The sequence below is a fragment of the Catharus ustulatus genome, chromosome 2 (genome assembly GCF_009819885.2).
Source record: "Catharus ustulatus isolate bCatUst1 chromosome 2, bCatUst1.pri.v2, whole genome shotgun sequence".
Lineage (NCBI taxonomy): Eukaryota > Metazoa > Chordata > Aves > Passeriformes > Turdidae > Catharus > Catharus ustulatus.
In genome coordinates, this window is record NC_046222.1 from 122,754,027 (window position 1) to 122,768,102 (window position 14,076).

At 41.2% G+C, this 14,076-nt stretch overlaps 1 protein-coding gene across 1 annotated transcript in view; it reads right to left on the reverse strand.

The window, feature by feature from the left end:
* The window catches only part of DOP1B (DOP1 leucine zipper like protein B), a 40,564-nt gene that overhangs the window by 23,099 nt on the left and 3,389 nt on the right, over positions 1-14,076 (reverse strand). Inside the window, exons 3-13 of the mRNA XM_033052085.2 lie at positions 9,177-9,358; positions 8,855-9,025; positions 7,031-7,220; positions 6,395-6,493; positions 4,777-4,900; positions 4,217-4,317; positions 3,674-3,788; positions 1,832-1,952; positions 1,285-1,404; positions 679-784; positions 407-598 (exon numbers count right to left, since the gene is read on the reverse strand). Of these exons, the coding sequence (XP_032907976.1) occupies positions 407-598; positions 679-784; positions 1,285-1,404; positions 1,832-1,952; positions 3,674-3,788; positions 4,217-4,317; positions 4,777-4,900; positions 6,395-6,493; positions 7,031-7,220; positions 8,855-9,025; positions 9,177-9,358 (1,521 nt within the window). The remainder of the gene's footprint in view (positions 1-406; positions 599-678; positions 785-1,284; positions 1,405-1,831; positions 1,953-3,673; positions 3,789-4,216; positions 4,318-4,776; positions 4,901-6,394; positions 6,494-7,030; positions 7,221-8,854; positions 9,026-9,176; positions 9,359-14,076) is intronic.

Sequence of the window (14,076 nt, forward strand, 5' to 3'; positions counted from 1 at the left end):
TTTAAAAAAATCTTTAATGTTGTACTTAAAAAATTCATAGAATTACAGGTTTGGGTTGGAAGGGATCTTAGAAATAATCCAGTGCCACCCCATCCATGGCAGGGACACCTCTCACTGTCCCAGGCTGCTCCAACCTGGAACTGAACATTCCAGGGATCCAGGGGCAGCCACAGCTGCTCTGGTAATTCCATCCCAGCCCCTCCCCATCCTCACAGGTGAGAATTCCTTCTCAACATCTCATCTAACCCTACAATCTTTCAGTGTGAAGCCCTTCCCTTGGAATTTCTCTCTCTCCATCTTTCCCTTCAGGTGCAACTGTCATCCAGGCTGAAGCAGAATTAGCATTTTAAATTCTGTTGCCAAAATAATTTAAACCAAGAGTTTTTCAGGGTTGTACATCACCTACCCCATTGCCACTCCCTGTGTCCATGTCCAGGTAGGAAGGGGGCATTTGCACCTTGCTGAGCACCTTAAAACAGGTTTTTAAGGCATGGGTGAGTTCTGGCAGTCCCAACACTTCCATGTTTTCCAGGAGAGACTGCACCATGTAACTGAGCATCTGGGGCAGGTACTGGGTCTGCACTTCTGAGTAGAGCTCCTGAAATAACAAAAGGAATGTTTGAAGGAGTTCTGCCATCCCATCCATCACTGAGCAGTGACTGACAAAGCCAGCCTTACCAAAGGGATCACATCCAGCAGGAACACCAGCAGGGTGCAGAGCTCTGAGATGGTAGGAGGAGTGCTCACACCTTCCAGAGGATACCTCACCCCTGTGGATTTGTTTCTGGAGTGAAAGAAACATTCTGATGTAAAGTTTTTTCTCATGGCAAAATGCTGGTTACAAGCAAAAAGCTTCATTAAAATCAGCACAAAATACTGAACAGCTCTAACACAGCAGGAGAAAAGATTCTGGCAAAACAACCCCAGCTCTGTGGTGTGAGGAAGAGCTGCTAACTTTCAGATTGCAGAATCCTCTTTCTCAGAGTGAGAAAATGATAGAGATATCATAGAAACAGTATCTTAATTTTTTTTCTAGAAAGAATTTTTCTCCACTTCCCCTCCCCACCCTTCTTTCTTCTTCTGTTGATTTGAAAGGAATTTATTTTTGTTCCCAGGTTGAAATTTTTATCCAATTGTTCACCTGGTTGCATTCCTGAATTATTTGTGGACCCAACTTACAGATCTGGCTGGTTTTACCATGTGTGCTATCCCTTAAAAGCTTCAGTAAATATTATTATCCTAAACACAGCTCTGAAGTGGAATTTTTGAGAGCACAACAAACACCTGAAACAATCTTCAAAGCATTTGGTCAGGTAATCCCAGAGGAAATCAGTGCTTAAGGATGTGATCAACAAATTCACTGTTTTGACAATTTCTGAAGCATTTTTGTTCTCTTTGATTGCACTGGAAGAAAAGGAAAAGAAAAGCAGATGTCAGTGAGGATTCACATCACACAAACTGATGGACTCTAAAATCTTTTTTTCCCCTTTCTCTACAAGGTAAAAATTGTTGATTTTTAAAAATCAAATAGCAAGTCATCCTGGAATAGCTGGAGCATCTTTCAGATGATGGAAATCACAAGGCTGAGCTCTGGCAGCAGCCTGGTGTCACTGTGGTTACTCAACACCCATCACATGCAGGAAATTTCATTTCTTCTCTGCCAATCCAAGAGAAATTCATTGTGTGTGGAGAAAGGGGAAGCCAGAGAAAAAAAAAATTTCTCTGTCAGAAAATCACTTTGTTACAACCAAAACTTCATTAAACTCGTTCATTTTAACCATTTAGCTCAAAAAAAAAATGCAGTTTCAGCTCAGTTGGAAATTTGTCATACCTTGCCAGGGTGTTGCCACTTTGATTGTAGCTGAGTTTGAGATCAGAACCCAGGGTGTCTTTGCAGTAGGAATAAAAAGCTCTAAGAACTTCCAGGAACAGATCCCCAACAACCTGTGGCCCTGCAAGGAAAGGGAAAAAAGAATCCAGGAGTTGTCTATAGAGGAGGGGAAGAAATAATAATTTCAATGCCCTAAACTTGGAATAATTAAAAAAAAGTACTGTATAAAGCATTGCAATGAGTACTTTAAAAAATGAAATATATAAATTTAAGTGACTGAGAATAGTAGAAAATGTTGAAGTTGGTTATGTTTGATTTGATACCTTTAAATAATTGTTGCATTCTTAAATCCATTTCTAAAGGGAGTGAAAGTCTTAATGGCTTAAGGCTCAAGGAGTCAAACTTTATTGCTGACTGGAAAGATTAAACTGGATAATGCAGTTGAGCTAAATATCCCTGATTTAAAAGGGATTTATTATCCCTTCATTTGTACTTTGGATTAATGCAGATTGTCAGGCAGCCAAGCACCACATCCAGCAGGGCAATGTCTCCCATTTACTTTCTAAATTAGATTAATCAATACATTTATAACAAAAACAACCTCTTTGGCAGCATCACTCCCCACCCAGAATATTTTAAAAAACCTTGTCAAGTCACTTTGGTTAAATTCTTTAGAGCAGAAAGGTGAATTTGCTCTTGAAATAAGGAACAAATTGAGCTGGATGTTGACACAAGGGTGGAAGTGCTTCTGTGTCCCTCAGGTGCCAGCTCAGGCACAGAACCCCAAAATTATCAAGGTGGGAAGAGCCCTCCAGGATCCCTCAGTGCCAACCCTGTCCCCAAGGGCCACATCCAGACTGTCACTAAAGCTCAGCTTAACTTCATCTGATCCCTTTGACTTTGTAGGAACCTGAGCCTGGGATGGGAGGGACCCTCCTGGAGACTCCTCACAGCCCTCAGGGTGCTGAGTCTGGGAGCAGAGCAATTGGGAGCTGGAGCAGCCTGAATGTTTGCTGGATGTGCAGGTGCCTTTTGCTTTTATTTCATGGAATCACCAAGGTGGGAAGAGCCCCTGAGGATCCTCCAGTGCCACCAAACCCTGTCCCCAAGGGCCACATCCAGCCTGCTCCTGAGCACTGCCACAGACAGTGACTGCAAACCTCCCTGGGCAGCTCATCCCAACCCTCACCACTCTGACAGGGAAATTTTCTTTCCCAATCTCCACCCTGAGCCTGCCCTGGTGCCATTTGAGGCCATTTCCTCTCCTCCTTTCCCTGCTGTTCCCTCCTGGCAGGGACTTGTGCAGAGCCACAAGGTCCCCCCTGAGCCTCCTTTTCTCCAGGCTGAGCCCCTTCCCAGCTCCCTCAGCCCCTCCTGGGGCTCCAGCCCCTTCCCCAGCTCCGTTCCCTGCCCTGGACACGCTCCAGCCCCTCCAGGGCTCTCCTGCAGGAGCCAGGACTGGACACAGCCCTGGAGGGGCCTCTCAGAGCCAGCACAGAGGGACAATCCCTGCCCTGCTCCTGCTGGACACACAATTCCTCACCCAGCCCAGCTGCCAGGGGCCTCTTGCCCACCTGGGCACCCCTGGGCTCGTGTCCAGCCCCTGGCCCCAGCACCCCCAGGGCTTTTCCTGCCTGAGCAGCTCTCAGGACTCCCTCTCCCCAGCCTGGGTTGTGCTGACCCCACAGGAGGGCACAGATTTGCATTTTTCTCCCTGTGATCCATCCATGCTCTGTGGGCCAAGGCCAGGAAAAGCCTCCTGCACACTCCCACACAAGAGTCAGGATCAGGACTCTGCAGGGTTTTGTTAAGTCCTGCTCAGATTTGGGACAGACACTTCACCTATTTCAGGTTTGTCCAGGAGGCTGATGAGGATCCTGAAGGGTTTGAGATAAGCCTGGTGCTGCTCCTCTGGGTCAGACTCTGGGAATTTCTGATGCAGAATCACAATCAAACTCTAGGAAAAGGAAAACATCACAATGTTACCCAGAGACAGACTGACATCTTATTAAGAGCTGAACTGTTTCTAAATTTGATTTTGTTTAGGATTGACTTCAAATGAACTCCAATTTTCCATCCAGGGTAAACAAATCAATTCCATCTTCCTATCCTCTCTACTCAAGGGCTGATCTTATCCAGAGAAACATTTTTAAATAATTCAGGTAGTTCAGCCATGATGCTTCCCTTTGGTTTCCCAGATTCCAAAAGCAATCCAATATTGGGATAAATACAGCACAGAGGCTTTGAGAGAGATGGAAATGGAACCACAAGGACAGAGAGAGAAGGACAAACCAATAATTTGGAATAATTCTTGACACAGTTTGAGCTAAAATTTAAAGGATCATGAATTTATCTGGAATATATCTGTATAAAATGAACACCAACCTCAACCAAAAGATCTTTAGAATATTTTGCAAAGAAATAAACAGCATGGTCCTCAGAAGTGGTAGAGTCTGGAGCAAAAGTGCCACCTTTAATGTCAGAGCCTACAAAAAAACAGAGGCAGAAGGAGCTCAGAGAGCAGCACAGAGCACTCAGGGGTTTATTTTGAATTTCCATTGCATTTTTCAGGTCCCAGTCTGAGAGCATCCACATGTCCAGCACAACACATAAACCAAACCAAGGCCAAATCCAGTGGGAATCACTATTCCTTCCAGAAAAAACAGGTTGAAATATAAATTTTAGCCCTGAACCACTTCAAAACAAGCTGTGGGTGAAACCAGAATTGATTCAGAGAGAAATAAATTCACCTCTAAGAGAAGCCCTGTTTACCAAATATTTAATTGCATTAAGGCACTTAATAAATGCCAAATAAACATCACTTTACTTCATCATCACTCATTAACAGCTAAAGAAGAATATTTCAATTTTAAACACTGATTTTTAATTTTTTTTTTGCTCTCAAGCAACCAGAACACTGAAAATCCCTGGATTTTGCAGAGTACCTAGCAGCCATGCATACAATCTCCTGTTGAGGGACATGTCTCTCCTCAGCAGTGTCTGGGTGGCTGCTGACAGGATGTGAACCAGATCAGCCCTTCTTAGCAGGATGGTGCTTTCCTTGCAGTCCTAGGGAGGAAAATAAAGATTTTTCAGTTGTTGGTGAGCACTGCAAAGAGTCAAATTGGTGATGGGTTGGGTTTTTGAACTGGGAATGTTCATGTTTTGGGGAAAAGGTAACAAAGCATCAACAGGAAAATGGTTTGTGTGCTAAAAATGTCAAGAAATGTGAAACAATCTTAAGGGATGTGAGAAAAGTGGGATCATGGAGGGACAGGATGGGTTGGGATGGGAGGGATCTAAAAGATCCCACAGGGCAGGGACACCTCCCACTGCCCCAGGCTGCTCCAGCCCCAATGTCCAACCTGGAACTGAACATCCCAGGGATCCACAGTCACTCTGGGAATTCCATCCCAGCCCCTCCCCACCCTCCTAGGGATGAATTTTTCCCCAATATCCCATCCAACCCTACAACCTTTCAGTGTGAAGCCATTCCCTGTGCCCTGAAATAAATGGGCAGTGACAGAAATGCCAAAGGAATGAGGAATCCAGGCTGTGTTCTGTGTGCTCATGCCCAACAAGAACATCCAGGCTGCTTTTCCTTCCCAAAAGTTTGGCTTTTCCCACTCTGCAGTCCCAGCACTTGTGATCACCCCACACCTTTTCAAGTTGGTTTTCTCCTGCATCTTTTCTTCCCTCCCCTGAGCATTCAGTGTTCCCTGAGCCTCCTGCTGTGGGGTGGCTCCATCCCTGCTTTGTGCTCACTCTCCCAGCCTGCTGATCATGGAATTCCAGCCTGGTTTGGCTTGGGAGGGATCTTAAAAATCATCTTGTTCCACCCCTGCCATGGGGACACCTCCCACTGTCCCAGGCTGCTCCAACCTGGAACTGAACATCCCAGGGATCCAGGGGCAGCCACAGCTGCTCTGGCAATTCCATCCCAGCCCCTCCCCACCCTCACAGGGATGAATTTTTTCCCCAATATCCCACCTAACTCTACAATTTTTCAGTGTGAAGCCATTCCCTGTGTGCTGTCCCTGCAGCCCTTGGGAATTGTCTCTCTCCAGGTTTCCTGCAGCTCCTTCAGGCCCTGCAAGGCCACCCTGAGCTCAGCCCAAAGTTTCTCCTCTCCTTAAGACTGAAAAATCCTTCCTGCATCCTAAACACTGCCTGTCCTACAGGGAGGTGGGGAAACAATGGGAATAACTTTTGTTTTAAGTAAGATTTTCCCCCTTGCTCTTTACCAGAAATAACTTCCTTTGGACAATTCTAAATTGTAAAATTCTACTTGATTAAACTCCATATTTTTTTCCACAGGAGGAGCTAGGCCTGAATATTTCAAGCACATCTAAATATCCCCCACAAGCCCTGTGAAATAATTTCTTCAGCCTTGGAAGTTATAAAGACTCTGAGAAGCAGCAGAGTCTCCTCCACTCCTTAAATTGATGTGGCACAAGAAAGCCCCAAATTCCTGGATTTTGGAGGTTCAGAATTCAGCCATTTGGCAATAACAGAGGTGGGAGCTGGGCTCCCATAAGGACAATCCCATAATAATCCCCTTACCAAAGCTGTATAAAATGGGAAAAAGAAGAGGATTGCTTCTAGAGTGTTCCTCTGCACAAGGACATTGGAATCCAGCACTGACACACACAAAGACTTGATCTGGGAAAAAAAAAAAAAAAACAACCATTTTATTTGGTTTTGCTATCAAATAATCACAGGAAGGGAAGGAATAAAATTTGGCTACCTATGAAGAGTGTTCTGTTTAAATAAGAGGATAATTACAGTTTAACTCCTGCACCCAAATTGAGTCAAAATGAATTTTTGTGGATATTAAAAGAATTGTTAATATTGGGTTTGTAACAGCACAGAATGTCCCAGAGTTACAAGATGTAAAAGCTCCCAAAATGCAGATATTGCTCTAATCAGCCTTACACTTATTCCATCACTCAACATGCATTTCTCCCTGTTGAAGATTTCCATTTTACTGGAAATATAAAAAGAAAAATTTCAGAACAGCAAACACTTTGGGAACTGCACATTAAACCCTGAAACCAGAAAATTGCTCTTCAAATGAACTGGATGAAACAATTCCAGAGCATGGACCTTTCAGTCTCCCTTCCCCAAATATTTTTAACTGCATGGCATCCTAATTGAATCCAGAGAAAACTGGGATTGTGGGGTGTAAAATGAACTTACTGTGAGTTTATAATCAGTGCCAAGCATGAATTTCTGCTGTTTGCCAGAGAGTTCCCTGTTGATGTGGCTGACAACAAAGAGGGAAGCAGGGAGCCTGATGGAGGGGCTGCCCAGGACACTGCCCCAGAGAGCTCCATAAAAAACCTCCTGGCCCATCAGCAGGGACAGCTTCACCAGCAGGGCATCTGTTCTGTACACAGAGAAATAAAAAAAAAACTTTGTTAGCTGATTTTTTTACCATAGAAATGGAATTATAGAGAGTTGATATAATTTATGTGATGTTTTGCAGTTTTGTGTTGTCAGTATTTCTCTTTATCACAGAATCTCAGGGTATGGGTTGGAAGGAATCCAAAAATGTTTATGGTCAGAGGTGTGAAAAGCTAAACTGGAAATCATTTAAAGATGCTAAAGTCTGAAAGCCAATTTTATCAGTTTGGGAGCTGGAGGTTATCCTGAAAATTCCTACTTTCAAACCAACAGGGTTAATTTTTAAGAGGAAGAAAAACAAAAGAGGTGAAGTGGGGCTTGGAGCAGTCTGGGACAGTGGAGGTGTCCCTGCCATGGCTGAGGTGACACTGGATGAGGTTTAATGTCCCTTCCAACCCAAACCATTCCATAATTCCATGAGATAAAACAATAAATTGCACACAGGGACACCCTGACATGAATTCTGAAATTCCCACTGAAAATCCTGTGTCTGGAGCACACCCCCTGCTCTGCAATATTTTGGTGTTTTACCATAAAGGGGGAATTAAAACCTCACATGATGAATGCAAGGTTGAGAAAAGAGGAAAGAGCCCAGCTCAGAAGAGGAAACGCCCTCCCAGTGTGATGTTCTTTTCCATTTCTTTGTTAAATCTCCCTCAAAGCAGTTTTCCTCTTGCATTTTCTGTGGGAGTGCACAAAGTCAGGGAATTTTGGAGCTGGAAATGGTGTCTAGGCTGAGGCACAACCTCAGCACTTTGTTCACTTTCAGGAACAGCAGGAGATGGATTAATTTTAGTCCTCAATATTGAAGGATCTGTAAACACTCAGTGGAGAGCCTCTCATGAAAAAGAATTGAAAATTAACCTAACACATCTTCTGACAAGATATTCTTAACACAGAATCATTGCAATGAGTAAAAAAAAAGAAAAACTCCCTCATGTAAATTGGCATTTCCTAAAAAAAACCATTAAATTAATTTTAACATAAATATTTCCCAAGATTGATGAAATATATGTCAGTTCCTGTCAGATCCTGTTTGTTCAAGGCAAAAAGGAAAATTATTCCATCAAAAATAAGAAAAAATGGTGCAAAACCAGAGGTCAGATCTTCAAAGTTCATCTGCAGCTCCCATCAACTCCTTGCTCCATATTTTTGTCAGATTAGACAGAAATATTGGAAAGAATTCAGCTGCTCTCTCATGTTACAGAATTCAAATAGAATTTATCTCCAGAGCAGTGGTTTGGGGAGTCAGGTGAATTATTTAGGAGTCAAAGGAGTTTTAAGAATTTTTTAACTCTTTTTTTCCTCAGCATTTCTATTTTTAATCTTCCTTTTTCTCTTATCTTTTTTTTTTTAACCCTCCTTTTCCTCTTCTCCTTTTTTTTAACCCTCCTTTTCCTCTTCTCTTTTTTTTTTTTTTTAACCCTCCTTTCCCTCTTCTCCTCCTGGGATGAAAACAGAGGGGAAAGGTTTTTTGAATTTCAACATCTTTCCAGTTCCCACCATTCCTCCCCCTCTAGAAGCTCTTTTATCTATAGAAATCTGACAGTTTGAGAATTCTCTAGAAAATCAAAATCCTGGCTATTACTTCAATGAATATGGAATAATTAATATTACCTGTCATAAATTTCTGATCCTTCTTCCAAGCCAGGCAGCAGCCCAATTACAAAGGCCTGGAGACCAGGCAGGAGGGACTTTTGGAGAGGGAGAAAATATTTCTCATACAAGCCAAGGAGAACAGGTCTCACTGACATTGCTGCATTTGCCAGCAGAGGGAACAAACCAGAGCTTTGAATCCAAAAGAAAGACAAAAATAAGAATTAATTAAAAGAGATTGAGATGGTTATGCCTTAGAAAAAAAAAATATTCAAATTATCTGTACAAAAATAAATCCCTGGCCAGCAGTTTTGTGCCTTAGAAAATAAAAAAATCAAATTACCTGTACAAGAATAAATCCTTGGCAAGCCATTTTGTGCCAATGATTTTAAAGATGATTTCATAGGTTTCTAAAGCCTTTAAGTGCACCCCACTGGGCAGGGCTGGGTGCAAGCACTGGGACAATCTTTTACTGATGATCAATCTTCTGGGCAGCAGGGAATATTTCAGGTTGCTCTGCAGAGCCTGGGGAGAAAGGAGAGGAGAAGAAATAATTATAATGTGAAATATAAAATATCTAATGGGTGTTTATTAAAGGTTGAGGGGAGTGTTGAGAAGAGTTTTAACTCCTAACTGCAGAACTCTGCAGCTGAGTTTTTATTTGAAAAATTTCAACTGGTCTGAGTCTGCTTAGAGGAGGGAAAAGGAAATCAAAGAACAGGATTGGGAGAGGGGAAAAGGGAAGGGACAGGAAAACCATCTCAGCTTTTAGGGAATAAAGAAAAAAATTAAAGATTTATCCTTCCTCATCAACTCTCACTTCATGTATGGAATCATGGAATGGGTTGGAAGAGACCCCTAAAAATCATCTTGTTCCAAACCTTCCACTGTCCCATGGTGCCCAACCCTGTCCAGGGACACTTCCAGGGATGAGGAGATTCCCTGGAAAACCTGGGGACTTTAAAGCAAACCTTCCAAAAACAGAGAGGATTAAATGGGACAGAGCCCTCAGATCTGCAATTCTCTGTGGCTGCATTCACTGAGTTCAATAACTCACTGCATTCATGTACCACTGAAAGATGTTTAGGACAGGAAATATTGAAATAAGATTGGCTGCTGGGCCAGGTTTTAGGAAAAACTGGGAAAGGGAACTCCTTTCCTTTCCTTCAGCCACCAGAGCATTTCAGCAGGGAAAGAAATAAGTTTTAATAAATAAGGAAATTTGCACATCTAGGGCACTTCAGGCTCTGCTCAATGTGCAAACACAACCAGATGTTCCAGAGCACGTGGATATCTGGGATATTCTCAGGATCAGGCAAATTCTTGTCTCATCCCAAAATGAAATCATGACCTTGGAATTATTATCATGACTATGGAATTATTTTCAACTTGAGGCTCTTCTATTTTGCTTGGAAAAGCAGCAGAAAGTGGAATAAAAACTGAACCAGGTGACTTAAACCTGAGCACACCTCAGCAGGAAGGGAAGGAGGTAAAATCCACACCTTTTAGGAAGAACAGCTGGCAGGAAATTTATTTGAGGAGGAAAAAAAAAGGTTGAGAGTTTATAATAACAGCAAACAGAAATGTCACCCCATCCTGGCAGATACACAGATGTCACTTAGAGCCACCTCCTTTCCTTCCTGCCCTCCCCCAGCATGGACAGAGCTGCGTTTAATGGGTGATAAAAAACCAGAAGCTAAAAATAAACCATTATTTCACATGTTTGTGCAGTTATCTTTTTTATACCTTTCATATTTGAGGAATATTATTCCAACATTAAAATCCTTCAGAGTTGTAAGAACTTGGAAGATTTCTGGAAAGCTGGACTTTGAAACTTTCTATTTATATTGCCTGCCATGTATTTGCCCACACCCTCTCTGTATATTTATAGCTATAAAAGGAGTTAATTACAAAAAAAATAATCAGGCCAGTGGAGTGGTAAATATTTTCCCTCTCAGTGTTCAGAATGAACAAATAGCATTTTAATATTGCAACAATCTGAATTGAAATATCAACCAGGCAGAAAATGGAACATTCACTGTTCCTTGCACAGAGAATCAGCTCCACCACAGAAATGATGGCACTCAGCAAATGTCTGGTTTGGCTCCAATATTTCCTCAGGGTTTGAAGGAAATAAGAACTTCCCCAAACATCAGGGAGGCATAAAGTGAATATTTACAATCATGGAATGGCTTGGAAGGGAATTTAAAGACACTATTCCACTATCCCAGGGTGTAATGGGTCCATTGCATCACTTAATTAAGGGTTTGTCTTTGTTTTCTTCTGCCTTCACTCAGAGCCAGGATTGAAAACACAAAGGAGATGAATTTTGGGCTCAGTTGTTTATTAAATTTTATCTGAAGTACAAAGAGTTCTGCAACACTTCCAGCTAAAAGTGAGCAAAAAATGGAGCTGAATCCAGCTGCTACAAGGTTTTTTACAGCTAAAGTTCAATAAAGAACACCTGTATTATTTATAATTTTGACCCAATAACCAAACTGCTGTGACCCTCAGTGCAGGATTTTCTATCCAACCAGAAAATGCTGCCTGAAACCATGAAGAAGAAGGAAGAAGACAAATCCTTCATCCTGTGCCACCCCTGTCACTGTGTTATAAAAACCCCAAACTCCAAACTCTTCACCATGTGAGGTCACACAGTTGTGTTTAACTGCACAGCCCTGATTTTAACTCCATCACTCAGATTTGGAGCCTTCTCCAAGGCTCAGGTTCTTCCCAGCTTCCCCAAAATTGCAGATCCAAGGATTTTAAAAAGGTTTGAAAGGCATTAATTAGCAGGGATTAATTTGAGGCATCTCAAAGTGTTCACTGAAATAAGAGTGAGGTGATAAAGACAGATTTATAAATGCTAATTCATCTCCTTGAGTTGACAGGCAAAGTTGAATTTTTAAATATCCTGAGCTTCCAGAAGAGAAAAAAGAACAAAGAATCAGGATCCAGGAATGCTGGAATTGTAACTTTGGCTGGTAAAGGTGAATAAAATCAAAATCCCATCCCACACCTTTTTCCCCAACACTAACACCTAAGGATGCTCAGAATTTCTCTGAAATTGAGCCATAAAAATACAGAATTGTCTACAAAAGGAAAAATTGCTATTTTTTGCACCTGTGCCTTCAAATTCAACCACACACACAGAGGAATATTTGCACGGCCTCAGTTCCTGGTTTAATTCCTTCTGCACTAGAAGTCTGTTAAAACAATGATAAGAACTCCATGTAAATCTAATAAATATTTTAATTTTCATCATTAGAACTCCAGCAAAAGGCAACATCAATTTCTAAGATTATCTTCAACTAGGATATATTAATTCTTGTTTAAACAACACTGGTTGTGAGGAGAGGGGGGAGAAGAAGAACCTGTGATTCTATTTTCCACTGATTCATTTTCCAAGTAAAAAAAAAAAATTCCAAACAGAGCTCCAGCATCCACAGAAATACCATGAATAGAATTAATTTTAAATTAGGAGAATTAATTTGTAAAGAAAGAAAGAGCTGGAGTTGTATTTTTAAAAAAAGGGGGACAAGGTGTATAAAATATCCCCAATCCTGCACACTGCATTTGGGGAAAAAATAAAGGAATTTGTCTATTCTATTCCTCAGTTTTTCATTTTGCCAATTGTGTCTCCTATCTATACTGACCTACCCCTAGAGTTGAAATTCAAGGAGAACACACACCCAAAATCTGGATAAAAAAACCTTAATGCAGACTTAGATTGCACTTAGATTTTCCTAACTTCATCATGTTTTACCTTTTTAATTGCCTGAAGTTTCCCATACATGAACACTTTATATTTGCTATTTATACTCTGAATACAGACAAGTATTTTGGATATAAAAACAGTGTTAAAAGTACTTTTTTCATTGATAAACCCACTTAAACTCAACCACCTGCTCTTTTTAAGTTTAAAAAATAACATCCCTCCACCCCAGCAGCTCTTTTATCAAAGTATGAAAGTGATTCCTCACTGAAAAATGAAGCTGAAACTTCTTTAAAACATTGACATCCAGATTTACTGCCTGTTCCACCCACCTGTTTGCATCTATTTTATCTATATCTATATTTTCTATATTCATCTATATTTTCTATTTTTATCTATATAGCTATATTTTATTTATATCTATATTTCTCTTCTTATTTGAAATATTACTTTCCACTCTTTCTCATTTCCCATAATGATCTATTCAAAATAACCCCCCCAAGATCTTTCCCTTTTAAGTTTGGGGTGTAAAATAAATGAGGAAATTCTGCCAATTCTTTCATGCTCACTGCTGGTACCTGTAGGTTTTTAAGTTTGAAGGGGAGATTGATCTCTCCTGATCTCACAAACAACAAAAACAGCCCAAAAAAATTGGGTAAACCTGCAGTAACTCCTAAAACCCAGGATGAACACACACAGTCTTAGGAGAACATTCCTCTGACCTACTTTGTGCAAGAGATGAGTCACAAAACAAGAAAATAAACCCCTTTATTCCTCTGCCTGAGAGCAATTCAAGGTGAAGCTGTCTGTGCTGAAGTCATGTCAAGTCACATAAAGCTCACCTCCTCCTAAATGATAAAATAAAATCTCTGCAGATCTGAGCATTCTGATGGTTCTACAAGGAAATAATATTTCGAGCTGTAGAAGCAACAGAAACTGAAAAACAACCTCAGGGCTGGAAGAGATTTTAAGATCATCAAGGAACAACAGAGAAGCAGCAGAGTTGTTTCTCTTCACCATTTTTAAACTGAATTTTAAAGGAATTTTTAAGCCTGTCTTGGTTTTTCCAGACCTGGGATTACCTGGAGGGTGATGCCACAGAGCTTTATGGAAATAAGAGAGTGTTTGTGTCTCAATAGTGCCTGCAGGAGAAAAAGTCTCCAAAAATATTACATCTGTATGGGCAAGAGCAGATTTCACACTGCTCTGGAATAAAAATCTTCTGAACTTCTTGATTTCTTGTGTTTTGTCCTTCCCTTCCTCAGCATGTTCATGTGCGATCAATCTCATTTATCCCTGCACACAAGTGACCCCAGGATCTTTAATAGAACCATGGGTAGTTTGTAAAAAAAAATTTTATCACTGATCTCCTTCCTGCTGCACCACTGACTGCAGGAAAGAGGAGGATCATCTGTCAGAAATAACTGCCCCAGCCCTGATAAAACTCAACAATAATATTTATCTTTGAGGCTGTCAGACCAAGCAATCCCAGCAGTCCAGGGAATGTTCACTGACATCTTATTTTCCT